The following is an 18,654-nucleotide window of genomic DNA, read 5'->3' as shown; positions in this document are numbered from 1 at the left end:
ACTACTGGGCATATACCCTGAGAAAACCATAATTCAAAAAGAGACAATGGGGCTTCCCTGGTGGCGCAGTGGTTGAGAGTCCACCTGCCGACGCAGGGGACACAGGTTTGTGCCCCGGTCCGGGAAGATCCCACATGCCGTGGAGCGGCTGGGCCCGTGAGCCATGGTCGCTGAGCAACGGGAGAGGCCACAACAGTGAGAGGCCCACGTACCGCAAAAAAAAAAACCCCCAAAAACAGACAATGTACCACAATGTTCATTGTAGCACTATTTACAATAGCCAGGACATGGAAGCAACTTAAGCGTCCATCGACAGATGGATAAAGAAGATGTGGCACATATATACAATGGAATATTAGTCATCCATAAAAAGAAATGAAATTGAGCTATTTGTAATGAGGTGGATGGACCTAGAGTCTGTCATACAGAGTGAAGTAAGTCAGAAAAAGAAAAACAAATACTGTATGCTGACACATATATATGGAATCTAAAAACAAGAAGAAAAGGTTCTCATGAACCTAGGGGCAGGACAGGAATAAAGGCACAGATGTAGAGAATGGACTTGAGGACACAGGGAGGGGGAAGGGTAAGCTGGGACGAGGTGAGAGAATAGCACTGACATATATACACGACCAAACATAAAATAGGTAGTGGGAAGTAGCTGCATGGCACAGGGAGATCTGCTCGGTGCTTTGTGACCACCTAGAGGGGTGGGATAAGGAGGGTGGGAGGGAGACACAAGTGGGAGGGGATATGGGGATATACATAGGCATATAGCTGATTCACTTTGTTATACAGCAGAAACTAACACAACATTGTAAAGCAATTACACTCCAATAAAGATGTTAAAAAAATAAAGATAAAAAAATAAAAATAAAAAAGAGCACCTACACAAAACCTATAGCTAACATAATACTTAACAGTGAAAGACTGAGTTTCCCCCTAAGATCAGAAACAAGGCAAGGATATATGCTTGTGCCACTCTTACTCAACATAACAGTGGAAGTAATAGTCATCATAATAAGGGAAGAAAAACAAAAGACAGACAAGAAAAAAACTGTCCCTGTTTATAGCTGACATGATTATCTATGTAGAAAATCCCAAGGAATGTACAAAACAAAAACTTCCAGAACTAATTAGTGAGTTCTGCAGCAAGATAATAGATTACAAGATCAATATACAAATTATTTGTAACCCATATACAAATTACATTGATATTACAGGCTATGACTCTGCTGTAGAATTCACCAATTATATAATTTGTATATTGATTTGTATATATGTATATGTACATATATAATTTGTGTATACTAGTGATTAATAGGTAAAAGGAAAAACACACCATTTACTTTTCCAAAGAAAATGAAACACTTAGATATACACTTATAAATCATGTATGCCATCTGTATGCCAAAAATTACAAATCCTAATAAGAGAAATCAAAGACTATATTAGTTTTCTAGGGCTGCCATAACAAATTACCACAAACTTAGTTTAAGACAACTTTATTTTCTCACAGTTCTGGGGGCTAGAGGTCCAAAATCAAGGTATTGGCAGGGCCATGCTTTCTCTAAAGGAGCTAGGGGATGATTCTTTCTTGCCCTTTCCAGTTTCTGGTAGTTATTAGTAAGCCTTGGTGTTCCTTGGCTTGTAGATGCATCATTCCAACCTTGCCTCTGATTTCACATGGCTTTCCTTATGGGTCTGTGTCCATATTTCCCTCTTCTTTTAAGGATACTAGTCATTAGAGTATTGCTTACTCTAATCCAATATGACCTCACCTTAATTTGATTACATCTGCAAAGTCTCTATTTCCAAATAAGGTCACATTCACAGGTACTGAGAGTTAGGACTTGAGTATTTTGGGAAACAAAATTAAACCCATAATAAAGACCTAAAAATGGAGAGACATATCATGTTCATGGATTGGAAGACTCAGAAAGTAAAGATGTCAATTATCCCCAAATTGAAATTCTATTACAACTCAGCAAACTCTTTTTTTTGTAGATATAGGTTAGTTTATTCTAGAATTTATATGAAATGGCAAAAGACCAAGAATAGTTATCAATTTTAAAAAGGTAAAGTGGGAGGAATCACGCTACCCAATATTAAGACATCCTATAGAGTGACAGTAACTAAGACAGGGTGGTATTAGCAGAGGAATAGGCACATAGATCAACAGAAGAGAACAGAAAATCCAGAAATAGACATACACAAATATAAAGGCACAAAATAAATTTATTGAAGGTAGCCTTTTCAACAAATGGTACTAGAACAACTGGACACCCATAAGGCAACACAAACAAAGAAATAACATGAAGCTAAAGTTTATAATTATGCAAATATTAACTCAAATGGATCACAGACTTAAATGCAAAACATAAAACCATGGAAACTGCAGGCAAAAATGTAGAAGAATATCTTTGGGATCTGGAGCTAGAAAAGGAGTCCTTATATATATATATATATATATATATATATATATATATTTTTTTTTTTTTTTTTTTCTTTTGCGCTATGCGGGCCTCTCACTGTTGTGGCCTCTCCCATTGTGGAGCATAGGCTCCAGACGCACAGGCTCAGTGGCCATGGCTCATGGGCCCAGCCACTCCACGGCATGTGGGATCTTCCCAGATCAGGGCATGAACCCGTGTCCCCTGCATCGGCAGGCGGACGGACCCTCAACCACTGCGCCACCAGGGAAGCCCGAGTCCTTAGATTTGACACCAAAAGCTAGATCCGTAAAAGGAAAAAGTAATAAGCTAAACCTTATCAAAATTAAAAAGTTTTGCTTTTCAAAAGACTCTGCTAAAAGGATGAAAAGCTACACACCAGGGAAAATTTTTGCAAACTACATATCAAACAAAGGACTAGTATTGTCTAGAATAAAGAAAGCGCTCTCTCGCAATCCAACAGTTAAAAAAAAAAGATACAATTCAAAAATAAAGGAGTAAAAGACACAGTCATTTCACCACAGTGGATACAGGGATGGCAAATAAGCACACCATCATTAGCCCCTAGAGAAATGGAAATTATAACCACAAAGAGATATCATTATACACCTATCAGATGGCTAAGATAAAAAATGGTGAAAAAACCAAATGCTGGTAGAGATACAGAGAAACTGGGTCAGTCATGTTCCTGGTGTGAATGTAAAATGGAAAAGCCACTTTGGAAAATGATTTGTCCATTTCTTATAAGAGAAACGCTCACTTACTATATAACCCAGAAAGTACTCTCTTAAACATTTAGATCGAGAAATGCAAGTTTATGTTTACGCAAAAATTTATACAAAAATGTTCACAAGCAACTTTATTTGTAAGGGCAAAACACTTTTTTCCCCTTAGGGTTTCCTTTTAGTAAGAATTTTGATTCAGAACCAGGTATAACCTCACATTAATACTACTAGAATGTTTTGTTCCAAAATGATTTACCTGATGCTTAGTAAGAGTGATGAAAGATTTACCGTATGGTACTGTATTTGTAAAGTTTCCTTCTCATTTGAATTCTGTAATAGTAATGATTAAAACACTAAATAAAAGTAATGTTTACAATAATAGCTAACATTTATTAAGCATTAACTATGCAGTACACATTGCTTTAAGGCTTTATGGTATATGTATTTACTTCTTTAAATTGCAGAACGCTATGATGAAATATATGATATTAATGGAAACTAAAACAAACAGGGGTTAAGTAACTTTTGCAAAGGAACACCCACATAGTAAACGGTGGAGCTCAGGTGATACTGTACAAGAGAACCCTTCATTTTAGGGTTGAGCTCTCATATGAATTCACTTATGTCTAACTAGGATTGAAATATGATGGAAAGTAATTCTGCACTTATATTAATCTAGCCTTTCTTAAATGTGAATTCTCTGAAGGTGAGTTACCTATGAGTTTAAGTAAAAAAGGATTCTCACATTCATAATCTGAATTTTCTGATATCCCAAAGGTGAATGTCATGGGCAAACAGGTAAAGGATTTACTAAATTAATTTTTTCATACAGTTTTTCTCCATTATGAAGTTTCTTATGTTGAGTAAGGTGTGAATGACGTCTAAAGTCCTTACCACATGCATTACATTTATAAGGCTTCTCGCCAGAATGAATTCTCTGATGTTGAGTAAGTTGTGATCCACGATTAAAGGCCTTTCCACATTCGTTACATTTGTATGGTTTCTCACCAGTATGAATTCTCTGATGCTGAGTCAGATGTGAACCACGAATAAAGGCCTTCCCACATTCATTACATTCATAGGGCTTCTCACCAGTATGAACTCTCTGATGATAAGTTAGCTGTGAACTACGAATAAAAGTCTTACCACATTCCTTACATTCATATGGTTTCCTACCAGTATGAAAAATCTGATGTAGATTAAGTTGTGAGGCACAAATGAAGATCTTCCCACACTGCTTACATTCATAGGGATTCTCACCTGTATGAATTTTCTGATGTTGAGACAGTTGTGAGCCATAAATAAAGGCCTTTCCACATTCTTTACATTCATAAGGTTTTTCACCAGTATGAATTCTCTGATGCTGAGTAAGATGTGAGCCACGAATAAAGGCTTTCCCACATTCCTTACATTCAAAGGGTTTTTCACCAGTGTGAATTTTTTGATGTTCAGTAAGTTGTGAGCCACGAATAAATGATTTCCCACATTCTTGACATTCATATGGTTTCTCGCCAGTATGAATCCTCTGATGTCGAATAAGCTGTGAGCCATAGTTAAAGGCCTTTCCACACTGCTTACATTCGTGTGGTTTCTTACCTGTATGGATCCTCTGATGTTCAGTAAGTTGTGAGCCACGAATAAAGGACATCTCACAATCTTTACATTTATAAGGCTTTTCACCAGTATGGAGTCTATAATGTAGAGTAAGCTGTGAACCATAACTAAAGGCTTTCCCACATTTCTTACATTCATAGGGTTTCTCACCAGTATGAATTCTCTGATGTTCAGTAAGTTGAGAGCCACGAATAAAGGCCTTTCCACATTCCTTACATTGATAGGGTTTCTCTGCAGTATGAACTCTCTGATGGTAAGTAAGTTGTGAGCCACGAAAAAAGGCCTTCCCACATGCATTACATTCATAGGGTCTTTCACCAGTATGAATTCTTTGATGCTGAGTAAGATGAGAGCTACGAATAAAGGCCTTCCCACACTCTTTACATTCATAAGGTTTCTCTCCAGTATGAATTCTTTGATGATAAATAAGTTGCGAGGCACAGATAAAAGCTTTTCTACATTCCTTACATTCATAGGGTTTCTTAGCAACATGAACTCTCTGATGGTAAGTAAGTTGTGAGTCCCAAATAAAGGCCTTTCCACATTCTTTACATTCATAGAATTTTTCATCAGAATGATTTTTCTGATGTTCAGTCTGTTGAAAGCCAAGGATAAAATATTTTCTGCACACTTTACACTCACAGAATTTCTCAGTAGAATGAATTCTCTGTTGTAACATAAGGGATGTGGTTTGACTAAAATTAGGCATTTCTTCATAGACTACTAGTTGCCTAAAAAGTCCCTCTTTATTTCCTAAATGGCTTTCAAACTGGTCTCTGCATTCCTTATCATCTTGAAAACTGTTGCACTCACACTTACGGCTTGTAAGTTGTTCTACTATCTCCCATTGAGATGCTTCTAGTTCATAAATTTCTCTTTTTGATGATAGCTTCTTGGTTTCACACCTGGATTCCCAGTCTGTAAGATAACAAGTAAACAAATGCTATTTTCATATTCCTGGAAAAATGAAACTTCTAAGGTAGAAATGGTGGACTCAAACTGAGTATCATACTCATAAGATGTCAGTGCAACCAATGGAACAGAAAAGAAAAATCCATAAATAGACACAATTATAAGTGCAAATTTAGCATACAATAAAGGTAGCAGCTAAAACAAGTAGGGAAAAGATGGACTCTTTTTTAATAAATTAAAGTGATAAACATAAGGATAAACATAGGAGACACTGTTTTGGGAAAGATCCCCAGTGCTCTCCTTACTTGCTGCAAATAATGAAACCTTCCTTCTCCCTTAAAAGAACAAAAACGAAAAAACAATACAACATAAGGATAAACATACAGAAAAAAGATGAAATTGCATTAGTACCTTAGAGCTTACAGTAGGATAAATTCCAAATGGATCAGATACCCTTACTTAGAGAAATGAAAACACAGAAATAACTAGAATAAAACTTGGGTGACTTCTTCTATAACTTAGGAATGGGGAAATTTTTCCAAATCTCAACTTGATAAAAATGACCACATTGGGACTTCCCACATTCAGTGGTTAAGACTCCATGCTTCCACTGCAGGGGGCATGGGTTCAATCCCTGGTCGGGGAACTAAGATCCCACATGCCATGCGGTGGGGCCAAAAAAAAATGATGTTGGATTAATTATGTAGAAAAAGTAAAATTAAAAAAAATGACCATGTTACAGTAAAAACAAAAACAAAAGAAAAGGTTAGCATGTCAAAAACACATTAAGGAAAGTAAAAGGACAAGCTGGGAAAAAATAGATATGTATAGATATCTATACTTATGTGAACTCTATCTCAAAATTGCACTAGCGGGACTTCCCTGGTGGTCCAGTGGTTAAGACTCCGCACTTCCACTGCAGGGGGCACAGGTTCGATCCCTGGTCAGGGAACCAAGATCCCACATGCTGTGTGGCATGGCCAAAAAACAAACAAACAAAAAAATAAAGCAATAAAAAACGTTTTTTTAATTGCACCAGCAAATTTCAAAAATTCTGATGCAGAAAGTTTTCACTGAAGCATAATTTGTTACAGAAAAAGATTAACAATAACCTAACTGTCCATCAGTAGGTGGCTGGTCGAAATAATCCATGGTATATCCACATCATGGTGTACTACGAAGCAGTTAAAAAGGAATATCTCTTTATATTAATATGAAGTGCTGATTGAAATACACTGTTAATTGTAAAAGAAATGTCGAGCTTCCCTGGTGGCACAGTGGTTAAGAATCCACCTGCCAATGCAGGGGACATGGGTTCAAGCCCTGGTCCGGGAGGATCCCACATGCCATGGAGCAACTAGGCGCGGGTGCCACAAGTACTGAAGCCCATGCACCTAGAGCCCATGCTCCGCAGTAAGAGAGGCCACCGCACACCACAATGAAGAGTAGCCCCCGCTCACTGCAACTAGAGAAAGCCCACACACAGCAGCGAAGACCCAACGCACCCAAAAATAAATAAATTAATTAAGAAAAAAAAAGAAATGTCAACAAAAGTATGTATAGTTATGCTTTTTTTTATCTTAGGAAGGGGAAGAGGTAGAAGAAGTATAAAAGTATAATACACATTTGCTTTTATTTTAAAAAGGGGGAGGAATAAACTCCATAGTTACAGGGTAGGGAAGGAACAGGTGGAGGAGCCAGGAATAGAAGTCAGATTTCTTTGAATATAACTTGTTTTGTAGATTTGACTTTGGTGATATAGAAATATATTAAATAATTATAAAACAAAATTAAATTACAAGAAAGCACAGCTTAAAAATTGAAAGAGAAAAAAAAAAGAACCAGTATTTACAATTGGTGGCATAACCATACAAGGAAACTACTTCAAATAACTTTCAAACATAGTAATTTGACTGTGATATACCCTATGAAGGGAACAAAAAACTGCCAAAACAATTATCTCAAACTGTTTTGAGTAATAATATTGTTAGTGGTAGTGTTGATCTTCTTATTTTAGAGGCTTCTTGTATAATGTGGGATAAAATATGTAATTATGTGATATTCTAATTGCATCATTCTTAGTGTCCTTGATAACTAGGACTCCTGGCATGGGAGAAAATAGATGCAGCTGTAAGATCTTATAAAGGGTTAAATAAAAAGCCTATAATTCAGAATCTGAATTGAATTGGTATGAACCCATGCTATAGTTTATCTTATTTTTTTTGCGGTACGCGGGCCTCTCACTGTTGTGGCCTCTCCCGACGCGGAGTACAGGCTCCGGACGCGCAGGCTCAGCGGCCATGGCTCACGGGCCCAGCCGCTCCGCGGCATGTGGGATCCTCCCTGACTGGGGCATGAACCCGTGTCCCCTGCATTGGCAGGCGGACTCTCAACCACTGCGCCACCAGGGAAGCCCTCCCCCCATTACTTTGTGATTCTCTATGCTTCTTATTTTGCTTCATAACACTCATCACTCTTTGTATATTTTTATTTGTTACTATTTTTTCTGCTAGGAAAGATCAATGGGGATAGGGAATTTTTCTTGTTTACTGTTATATTCTCAGTACTTAGAATATAGAGGGTATTTAAAAATATTTGTTGGATAAAGACTCATACAGGTTTCACTGGATCAAAAATATAAAATGTTAAAATGGTTATCATTGAAAAAGGAGGGCTATTCCCTGTTTGAAAATACAGGGGAACATGAAAGAAAACAAGGGAAGTGGTAAATGGAGCAAAGAAGGGGATTCCTTAGGTAACTGATGCTAAAACAGTTTTGTCCTCCAGGGCTCAGGATTTTACTCCACAGACCTAGGAGTAAAAGGCCTTGGTTGGGTCTGTGAGGAGAACTTTGGAGCTAATAACTCAAAGGTGTGGCCAACTTATTAAGGAATTTAACAACGGCCTCCCTTTGCCTGATCATCTCTTACTCACCTGGGCTCAGACCTCTTGTCACATCCCGTACAACCTTCCAAGGGTCCTTGCCTTGCTCCAATGAGGAGAGCACATCTGGCTTAGAAATGGAAAATCCTGCTTATAAGAATGGAAATGGATATGGTTACACTCTGCTTGTCCAGAATTAAAATTGAGTCCACTGTTCATCAAGTAAGAAGGTCAATTACAGAAAGATTCAGAGAAAGGATATCTGAAGAAAAGAGTAGATAAAAGTGCCCAATGGAGCTGTCCATTTCAAAGTCTATAAGGCACAAAAAATTTATTTGGGACTAGGGGTCTGAAATTCAGCTAGGCACTTGGAAACTTTTCTAAATTTCACAAAGACTGAAGCTGAATTATTGAGAACAGACAAAATTACCCAGTGAGACCAGGTTGCTGTAGTTCTCCAACATCACATCTCTGTACAAATCCTTCTGTTCCAAGTCCAGGCACTCCCACTCTTCCTGTGAGAAGTCTATGGCCACATCCTTGAACGACACCAAACTCTGAAATGACAACTCAGGGTTAATGGTAAAATAAAGAAATATTTTTTAGAAGTAATGAGAGGAGAAGAAAAGTATTACATAAAGTGGCCCAAACAGAAATACGTTGAAGCTGGAAGCTTGCAATATGGCTAAGTAATGGAAAGGAAGGGAGTGTGATAAATGCAGAGCACCTAAATAGTTCCTAAACATTCCTATTACTCTGTCATAGCTTCTTGTGAACAGTTACAAGAATGAACAAAAGCCAGGTAAGTGGAGTTCTCTGATTAAATGAAATACTGGGTGCAAGCACATAACACATGCAAATTCTCAAATAAGTTGCGAATTCCTTCCTCCCCTCTTCCCTTTAAAGAATTGAAAATAAGAAAAAGGAAGGAAGGAAGGGAGGGAAGAAAGAGAGGATGGAAGGAGGAAGGGAGGGAGAAAAAAGAGAAAAAAACAAAACTGATGGGCCCATTCCAAATGTCTTTTAAAATGTTTATCTTAGAAAATAAGATTTCTATATAATTTAAGAATTTATTTCCAACTCAAGTCTTAGAATAACTTAGCAATAATATTCTTCCTTGTCCTGGCAAATCCTTTCATAGGCATCATTTTTATAAGGTATATAATATTCCATATTATAATTGTAATCATTTTTTTTCTTTTTTTTTTTTTTGCTGCACAGCGCAGCTTGTGGGATCTTAGTGCCCCCACCAGGGATTGAACCCCGGCCCTCGACAGTGAAAGCACAGAGTCCTAACCACCGGACCGCCAGGGAATTCCCTGTAATCATTTTCTTATTTTCCAGTATTTAGTTTGTTTTCCTTCTCTAACATCAGCTCTGTTTCTAAAATTTGCAAATATCTAACCCTCTGGCTGATCATTTTACCACTCATCATTGCTCACTGTACACTTTGCTTATTCTGAGCTACAGAAAACCAATGAAAGATGAGCTAAACTCACATAGATGTGGTCCCTGACTTACACATTCTATTCAAATTTGAAATGGATCTTGTCACTGGTATTCACCTCTGAGGTATTCACTAACATGACACGCTCTCTCTCTGTTCTCAATCCTACATTTGATCACATTTCCAATCTTAAAAGCCTCACAGACCAAAGATTTCACCACATTCTGAGATAAACAGCAATTTTCTATCCTCATCAACCAGAAAATGGAGGTCAATGAGAAAGAATGAATTTTGCATGTGAGTCCCATCTCATCAAACCACATTCTGACACAAGAGGTTCTACTCTTTCCTTAATACATTTGCTGATTTGCAGAATGGATCCCTAAATATGGCTAGAGAAGAGAGGGGTGGGGCTTAGTGAGAGAGAAAATCTGGAGATAAGAATATTGGCCATTCATATCCTAGAAAACAATGACTATTTGATGAGGGGAAGAAAAAACACCAACTCACATGGGGCATGGCTTAGAAGGGCAAATTATTAGTCCTCCTCTGGAGAAGTGCTGAGTCCTGAGAATACAGAGTCAGGAAAGAAAAAGGAAACCGTGAGAATAGGCTTCCTTCTAAATGACTAAGTTAAGATAAATATTTCCTTCCCTTTTCATGGCACCTGGTCCCTTCCATGCCCCAATATATATACTGAGATTTGCAGAAATATAAACAATCAAATCCCTTCCCCAATCCCAAAAAACATAGATACAGAAGGATTAATTTATGCTAAAGCAGTACCCAATTCCTATGATGTTCTTAGGGTTCTCTGACCTGTCCTGAGTGGTTAATATTTTCAGACTAGGGGCCTCTGATCCAAAATGTATCCAAGTCATACCTGCTTCAAGGACACTGATGGGGCCCTCAGGCCTAGAAGTGCTCTGTATCCATGTAGGCCAAATCCTGGAACAAACACTTCCCACAACTAAGATCTGCCTTTTCCCCCCAGGCCCAACACACTAAATAGCTCAGGGTGCCTCTCTGGCTCGTTCTCACCTTCCAAGGTGCAAGAAGCAACTTGAGTCCAAACTGTAGGCTTCATCCAGGCCACGCAAAGTCACACTAGACTCATCAAGTAACCAAGGAACAAATCCAAAGCATTCTTTTTGTTTTTAATTAATTTTTTAAAATTTTATTTAATTAATTTATTTTTTGGCTGCATGGCTTGTAGTATCTTAGTTCCCCAACCAGGGACTGAACCTGGGCCCTCAGCAGTGAAAGCACAGAGTCCTAACCACTGGACTGCCAGGGAATTCCCCAAAACATCCTTTAACAGAAAACTGCCTGGGGACTTCCCTGGCAGTCCAGTGGTTAAGACTCCTCGCTTCCACTGCAGGGGGCGCAGGTTCAATCCCTGGTTGGGGAACTAAGATCCTGCATGCCACGTGGTGCTGCCAAAAAATTAAAAACAAAAAAAGAAGAAGGCTGCCTGTTGCAGCCAATCATGGCCTCAGCTGAACTCAGGAATTCTGGAGGCAGCACTCCCTTGTTATCCTGCTGAAAATCATTCTGCCTCTAAATGTAAGGCTGGGGATGACTTGCGAAAGTGGCTGTACAACAAATAATTTCCACAGAGCACATACTATGCGCTAGATTCTTTTTTTTTTTTTTTTTTCTGTGGTATGTGGGCCTCTCACCGTTGTGGCCTCTCCCGTTGCGGAGCATAGGCTCCGGACGCACAGGCTCAGTGGCCATGGCTCACGGGCCTAGCCGCTCCGCGGCATGTGGGATCTTCCCGGACCGGGGCACGAACCCGTGTCCCCTGCATCGGCAGGCGGACTCTCAACCACTGTATGCGCTAGATTCTTTATACAATTAACACTTATGTGACCAGCAAACAGGTCTGTGAATTTAACCACTCTCTGCCCCCACTGGCTAAAGAATCTTCCTTATACTTGTTTCTTTTCGTAACAGCTTCACTGACGTATAACTCACATTCCATAAATTCATCCTTTTAAAAATACAACTGAGTGGTTTTTAGTATACTCACAGAGATGCACAACCATCTAATTTTAGAATATTCTCATTATCCAAAACCCCATACCCCTTAGCAGTCACTTCCCACTCTTGTTCCCTCAGACCCTGGCAACTGCTAATCCACTCTTTATATCTACACATATGCTTATTCTAGTCATTTCATATAAATGGAATCATACAATATGTGGTCTTTGTGATGGGCTTCTCGCACATAGCATAATGTTTCAAGGTTAGCATATGTTGCAGCATAGATTAGTACCTTTGCCTTTATACATATTGCTAAATAATGTTCCATTGTATGGATACACCACATTTTTCCCATTCATCAGTTGATGGACATTTGCATTGTTTTCACTTATTGTTACTAAGAATAATGCTACTAAGAACATTCATGTACATGTTTTTGTGTGGACATGTTTCATTTCTCTTAGATATATACACCTAGGAACAGAATTGCTGGATCATATGGTAACTCCATGTTTACCTTTTTGAGGAACTGCCAACTCTTTTTCAAAGCAGCTGCATCATCTTACAGTTCCACCAATATATCAAAGTTCCATTTTTTCCACATCTTCGCCATCTTTTGGATTAAATTCATTCTAGTGGGTTTGAAGTGGTATGTCATGATTTTGATTTGCATTTCCCCAATGATGTTGAACATCTTTATGTGCTTATTTGTCATTTGTGTATTTTCTTTGGAGAAATGTGTATTCCAACTCTTTGCTCATTTAAAAAGTTTGGTGGTACTTCCCTGGAGGTCCAAGTGATTCAGACTCCATGCTTCCACTGCAGAGGACATGGGTTCGATCCCTGGTTGGGGAATGCATCGTGGCGTGGCCAAAAGGAAAAAGGAAGAAAAAGGAAAAAAATTTTGGTTGTCTTTTTATTGTTCAGTTGTAATAATTCCTCATATATTCCAAAATACAATTCCCTACCTGAACTTGTGATTTTCAAATTTCGGATCCCACTTTGTGGGCTGTATCTTCACTTTCTTGGTGGTGTCCCTTGAAGCTTGAAAGTTTTTAATTTTGAGGAAATCCAATTTATGTATTTTTCCCCCTTCGGCTGCTTGTACTCTTACATTTAGGTCGATGGTGCATTTTGAGTAAATTTTTGTGTGTGGCATGAGGTACAAGTCTGTGATAAAATATTTCACAAGTGCTGTCTTGACCCAACGTTGATGTCATGGCTAAAAACTCTCAATTCCTCTTCACAGGAAATTTGCTAAACCCACACCCTAAATACTTCTCTTATCAAGGTCTAACACAATGTACCTTTGCCAGGCTACCCACGGATACCTCAGTAGCCTTGCCATTGTACACAACCTTAACTGCATCCACCTTTTTCCAGGAGCACAGGTATGACATTATATGAACGACATCCTCCTCTGAGGAGATTCATTTAACATGCTCATTAAGGACATAAAAATACTCACAAAAGAGCTCACAAAAAAAGACATAGGCCACTGCCTCACACATAATGCAAAGCCCTGACACCTTGGTTAAATTCCTGAAAAGTATTGGTAAAACTGGGCAACTCTATGCCTGACACTGTCAAGAAACTACAGTAAAATCTCTCAGCACCCATAATGTCTTTCAGTCTTATTTGGGTCTGGAAGCAACATATTCCTTACTTACAAATTTTAGTTAATCTCACTGATGCTGTTACTTACAAATCATCCCACCTTGGAAAGGAACCCTTCCAACAAAAGGCTCCAGAATCTGTTCAAATTAAAATCAGTAGTCACTCCTGTTAGTGCCCTCAGAGACTCCTTCTCTGCAGAGGCTGCAGCAACCTCCTCTCATGCCTCTGAACCCCCTCTGACGGCCACCAGGTGCCTACAGGCTTATGATGCAAGAAGGTGCCCCTTTTGGCCCTATACTATACACCATTAGAGTGACAACTGCTGGCTATATACTAAGATCTCTTGGAGATAAAGGCTTTCAAAGACCCTAAGCCTGGGACTCTCTGAACCCATATGCCTACTATGCCTTGGATCATGGAGGGAGCACCCCCACAAACTCAGCACAGGTACATCCCATAGGCTCGGCCAAGCCTGAGCCCTCTGGAATGTTCCACCTACAGGAGGGAGTGGTCTTCCCTGTCCTTAGTCCCTTGCCAGATGCCATGGTGCTAGAGGAGGTCACCCCTCCCTCAGAGCCCTCGACTAGGAATCCCCCTGGGGTTAACTAAGTAAACAGCAATGTGAGCCCACAGACTTTATGGATAGCACTGCCACCATCGTAGGTGATGGAGCTAAGTGGAATGTTGCTGCTTTCCATTCCTTAACTAGGATGTCCCCCATAAAGGACAGGATCCAAGGATCAGAACAAGTGGTCAAACTTTAGGAAGTCATCTTTGCACAAATGTCCTGACAAACAAATGGTCCCATCTGCATATTTTTACAAACTCTTGGGCCACTGCCTAAGAGTTGTCCCTTTAAGGGTAAAGAAATCTGGGAATCTCTTGCTTTACAGATACTCAAATATAAATCAAAGTCACTCATCTCTACATATACAAGGACTCACCAGGACAATCCTTATTCCTTTCAGAGTTCAAGACATTACTAGTAGTGACCAAGGCATACATTTCACTCTCAAAACACACAATGCTGGGCTCTTGGGAAAGGCATCCAATGGAACTTTCATCTCCCAATAGGTCCCAGGCAGCTGGCTTAATTAAGAGACACAATGGTCTCTTTAAACAGCTCCCTTTTAAGTGTCAGTGTGTATGGGGATATATGTATACGTATAGCTGATTCACTTTGTTGTACACCAGAAACTAACACAACATTATAAAGCATTTATACTCCAATAAAGATGTGAAAAATAAATAAATAAATGGCAGTGTGGCAAAAGGACACCTACATGTGTCTCTCTCTTGCCTCAAGCCTTAATCTCTCTTAATTTAAGGTCCCCTGTCTGACTCACATCTCAAAGAAACTTTAGGAAACCTCCTTATCACTATTTCCTACATTTAGAGGGAGCATGTCTCACCCTCCATGCACATGAAGACTCATCACATATGACATCTTTTAATAATAATGTCTCCCTCTAACTTTATGGATTTTCAATCCTGCTGCCATTTCATAAGGGCTGTAGGTCAGACTGAGGGCATATATGCTCCTCAGACCCATTATCCATAGACTGTCCCATGGGAGAAGCAACTGTCCACCTGGTATGTGATCCATTTGAGCCTGAACTTTCCCTACCCAGGAAACCTTCCCCAATATTTGGATTATAAGGTGTTGAAAATTAATCTGGGATCTCCTTCTGATCCCAACCAGGAAATTCAAATTGGTGCATGTAGGCTAAGGCTCTTAATCTACAGGAAATACAGAAAAACATGTTAATGATACCAGACTGTGGGAAACTATACAGAACAAATCGCCCAGTTTCTTCAACAAATACATTATAAACCAATCGCAACACATAGGTCTTATTTGGACCCAGATTCAAAGAAATTTTAAAATTTAAAGAGATATACCTTGAGAGGCAGTCTAAACTCTAACTGGATATCTGATATTAAAGAAATATTGTTTGAGAGAAAATAATGGTATTGTGATTAAGTTTTTTGTTTTGGTTTGGTTTTTTTTGGCAGTACGCGGGCCTCTCACTGTTGTGGCCTCTCCCGTTGCGGAGCACAGGCTCCGGACGCGCAGGCTCAGCAGCCATGGCTCACAGGCCCAGCCGCTCCGTGGCATGTGGGATCTTCCCGGACCAGGGCACGAACCCGTGTCCCCTGCATCGGCAGGCGGACTCTCAACCACTGCGCCCCCAGGGAAGCCCCTGTGATTAAGTTTTTTAAAAGACTCATCATTCACATACACACTGAAATGTTTATGGATGAAGTAATACAACAACATCTGGCATTTGCTACAAAATAATTCTGGGGTGGGCAGGGGTATAGATCAAACAAGACTAGCTATGAGTCAATCATTACTGAAGCTGAACAAAGGATGGTACATAGAGGTTCATTACTATTTTGTCTATTTTTGTACAGTTTGAATTTTTCATAATAAAAAGTTTTAAAAAATGCTGATCGTGGCTCAGTGAATTGATTTTACCACATACACACAAAATAAGGTAACAACACCATAGTTTGAAAACTCTACAATAGCATATTAATAATTTTCTTAAGCTTTCCAACAACTAGCAAAATACCTTGAATAAAACATAAAATCAAAAAATAGTGATTAGTAAAGTAATGATACAGCCTCTCTGAGGGAAAATATAGCAAGAAGTATTAAAATTTAAAGTCCACACATAAGTTGGCCCAGAAAGTAGCATTCATCCTACTAATAAACTCATCAAATGAGCAACTATATTTATCCCACCACCGTTTACAATAGTAAAAGACTGATAGCCATCTGAAAGTTAGTAAGGGTCAGTTTTTAAACATGGAAGAAGTATGGAATACAGTTCAGCTATAAAAAATGAATAAGCCCGTCATGTACTAATATATGCATAGAATCCCCCTGGAAGTACTCAAGGAACTAGTCACACTGGTTGCCCTCTGAAGTGGGAAAACTCCGTGACTAAGGGCAGAGCTGGGAGGGAGAATTTGCTGAATGCTCTTTTGAACCTTTTAAATACTTACAATATCATCTCTTAAACAATAAAATTGAGAAGAAAATACTAAAAGGCTTCAAATTTCACTCTGGGATTTATTCTATTCCTTCAAAAATCTTAGAAAAGGACTCAGTATACAGGCGGCATTAAAATATTTGGCACATGAATATGTGTACCTCAGGTTAAAAGGAGAGAAGTGGAGTGGAACATCTTCTTTGGGTTCATTCCTCTAACCTCCCCCCAATCCCCATTATTCTTTGGAATAGCAACGCCCAAGAACCAGATCACTAAAAGGATCCTTGCTATAGATTTTCGAGGGCAGAAGGATATATCTTGAAAATCCAGAAAGCAATCCAGAGACAAAAAAGAGAAAAACAACTTACCTTGGGTAAAAATCTTAGTCGTCCAACAGCTACTCTTCCCTTGTTCTCTGGTCACCTGTGTCAGAGAAGTTGGTAAGAGTTAAATAATCTTGAGACACCAAGCCTTTCTTTGAGCCCAGACTGATTTGTTAGAAACAAATATCTTCTACTCCCCCTGCTCCACCCCACGCCCCCCACCCCACGAGTTAAGTTAAAGTAGACACTCAGCCGAAGCTCAGCGACTGACCTGAGCAATGATGCCCTGCCTCTTTGGGAACCAGAGTGGAAGTCGAGAATCCGCATAGGGCTCCCCAGGTGGATTCCTGAGGGGAAATTGGAATCTTACTACCTCGATTTTTGCCTCCTCTTTTCTCAGCCCCCCGAACCTGAGGCTGTTTCTGGCTCTAAAATTCTCATTCTGAGATCAGGTCTGTGACTTAGAGTCAAGCTTCTTTATCTGGTCATTCTCGCAGCTTAACACAACCGCTCTCACGTCTGAAGACACAATTACCACTCTCTCAAGTGGTCACACACAAAATCACGCAGTCCCACAGGCACATCACGTTACACACACACACACAAACACACAGTGGCGTGCTAAGCTCTGAGGCTCTAGACACGGCCGGTCTTTGTCCCGGGGCTCAGACAACGCCTCACCTTCTGCTTCTCCGGCGTCCTGCCGGGTCCCAGCGGTCCGGTCCACATCAACAGTCCGCGCTCCCTAAGCCGCTGCGCGGCTCAGCTCATTCCAGCATTAACAGCGCTGACAACCTGGTAGAAAGTGACGTTACACCCGCAGGCTTCTGGAAAATGTAGTCCAGTACCCAAAAGATCCGAGAGAGCCAGCAACCCAGGCCTTCCGAGCCCCTCTCAGTACCGTACTCCTCCCAAGAGTACAAGCCGCAACCAGCGGGTCCTCCGCCGACTCCGCGAATCACTCCGCGCTTCTACCGTCCCAGCTGTGATGTGGCACCTCCGGTCGCCCTCTGGCGGGAAGCTTATTTCCGGCCGCGGGGACTTCTGGGACGTGTAGTGTGGACTAGGAGCCCCAAAGAGCCAAAAGGGGTCGTCCTGTTCTCTCAGCCTCAGCTTACCACGGGTTGGCGCTGGATGCCGCCAGAGTCCGAAGGCTCTGGCAGGTGGTGGGGAAGATAGAGCGGTTTCCGAGGAGGCTAAAGGAGATGAATCTCCAGGCCGTTACTGCAGCCTGGCCTGTGGAGGAGGACGTAAGGAGAGTGACCCTTTACTGCTGGTGAGTGCATTTGCTTCAGTATGTGACCTTGGGGGTATGGTTGTGCAGCTGTTCCTGATACAGTTTTTGTTTTTTTTCTCCTTGCGGTACGCGGGCCTCTCACTGTTGTGGCCTCTCTTGTTGCGGAGCACAGGCTCCGGACGCGCAGGCTCAGCGGCCATGGCTCACGGGCCCAGCCGCTCCGCGGCATGTGGGATCTTCCCGGACCGGGGCACGAACCCGTGTCCCCTGCATCGGCAGGCGGACTCTCAACCACTGCGCCACCAGGGAAGCCCCCTGATACAGTTTTTATGATTAAAAAATATAATAATAAAGTGTCTAAAGTCCACTTTCTGAATGTAACATGCCAAAAAGTGCCCAAATCGTTAAAGATGGGTGACTTTTCATAAATTGCTCGAACTTAGAGTAACTGT

General features: G+C 40.3%; 1 protein-coding gene across 4 annotated transcripts in view; it reads right to left on the bottom strand.

Moving 5' to 3' along the window:
• The window catches only part of LOC132480559 (zinc finger protein 420), a 61,335-nt gene extending 43,395 nt beyond the window's left edge, over positions 1-17,940 (bottom strand). The window contains exons 1-9 of one of the 4 annotated variants that reach the window (XM_060084820.1): positions 17,867-17,940; positions 17,647-17,760; positions 17,237-17,312; positions 17,011-17,065; positions 12,541-12,866; positions 10,545-10,601; positions 9,018-9,144; positions 8,639-8,737; positions 2,169-5,710 (exon numbers count right to left, since the gene is read on the bottom strand). In XM_060084820.1, coding sequence (XP_059940803.1) covers positions 3,963-5,710; positions 8,639-8,737; positions 9,018-9,144; positions 10,545-10,553 — 1,983 coding nt within the window. In that variant the 5' untranslated portion in view covers positions 10,554-10,601; positions 12,541-12,866; positions 17,011-17,065; ... (1 more) ...; positions 17,647-17,760; positions 17,867-17,940 and the 3' untranslated portion in view covers positions 2,169-3,962. Of the gene's footprint in view, positions 1-2,168; positions 5,711-8,638; positions 8,738-9,017; positions 9,145-10,544; positions 10,602-12,540; positions 12,867-17,010; positions 17,066-17,236; positions 17,313-17,646 lie in introns of those variants that run through there. The other 3 variants (XM_060084825.1, XM_060084822.1, XM_060084821.1) reach the window with 3 other exon arrangements.
• Between the last annotated feature and the right edge of the window lie 714 nt (positions 17,941-18,654).

This window comes from Mesoplodon densirostris, chromosome 19 (genome assembly GCF_025265405.1).
Source record: "Mesoplodon densirostris isolate mMesDen1 chromosome 19, mMesDen1 primary haplotype, whole genome shotgun sequence".
NCBI lineage: Eukaryota > Metazoa > Chordata > Mammalia > Artiodactyla > Ziphiidae > Mesoplodon > Mesoplodon densirostris.
This window is presented reverse-complemented; position numbering and strand designations above follow the sequence as displayed.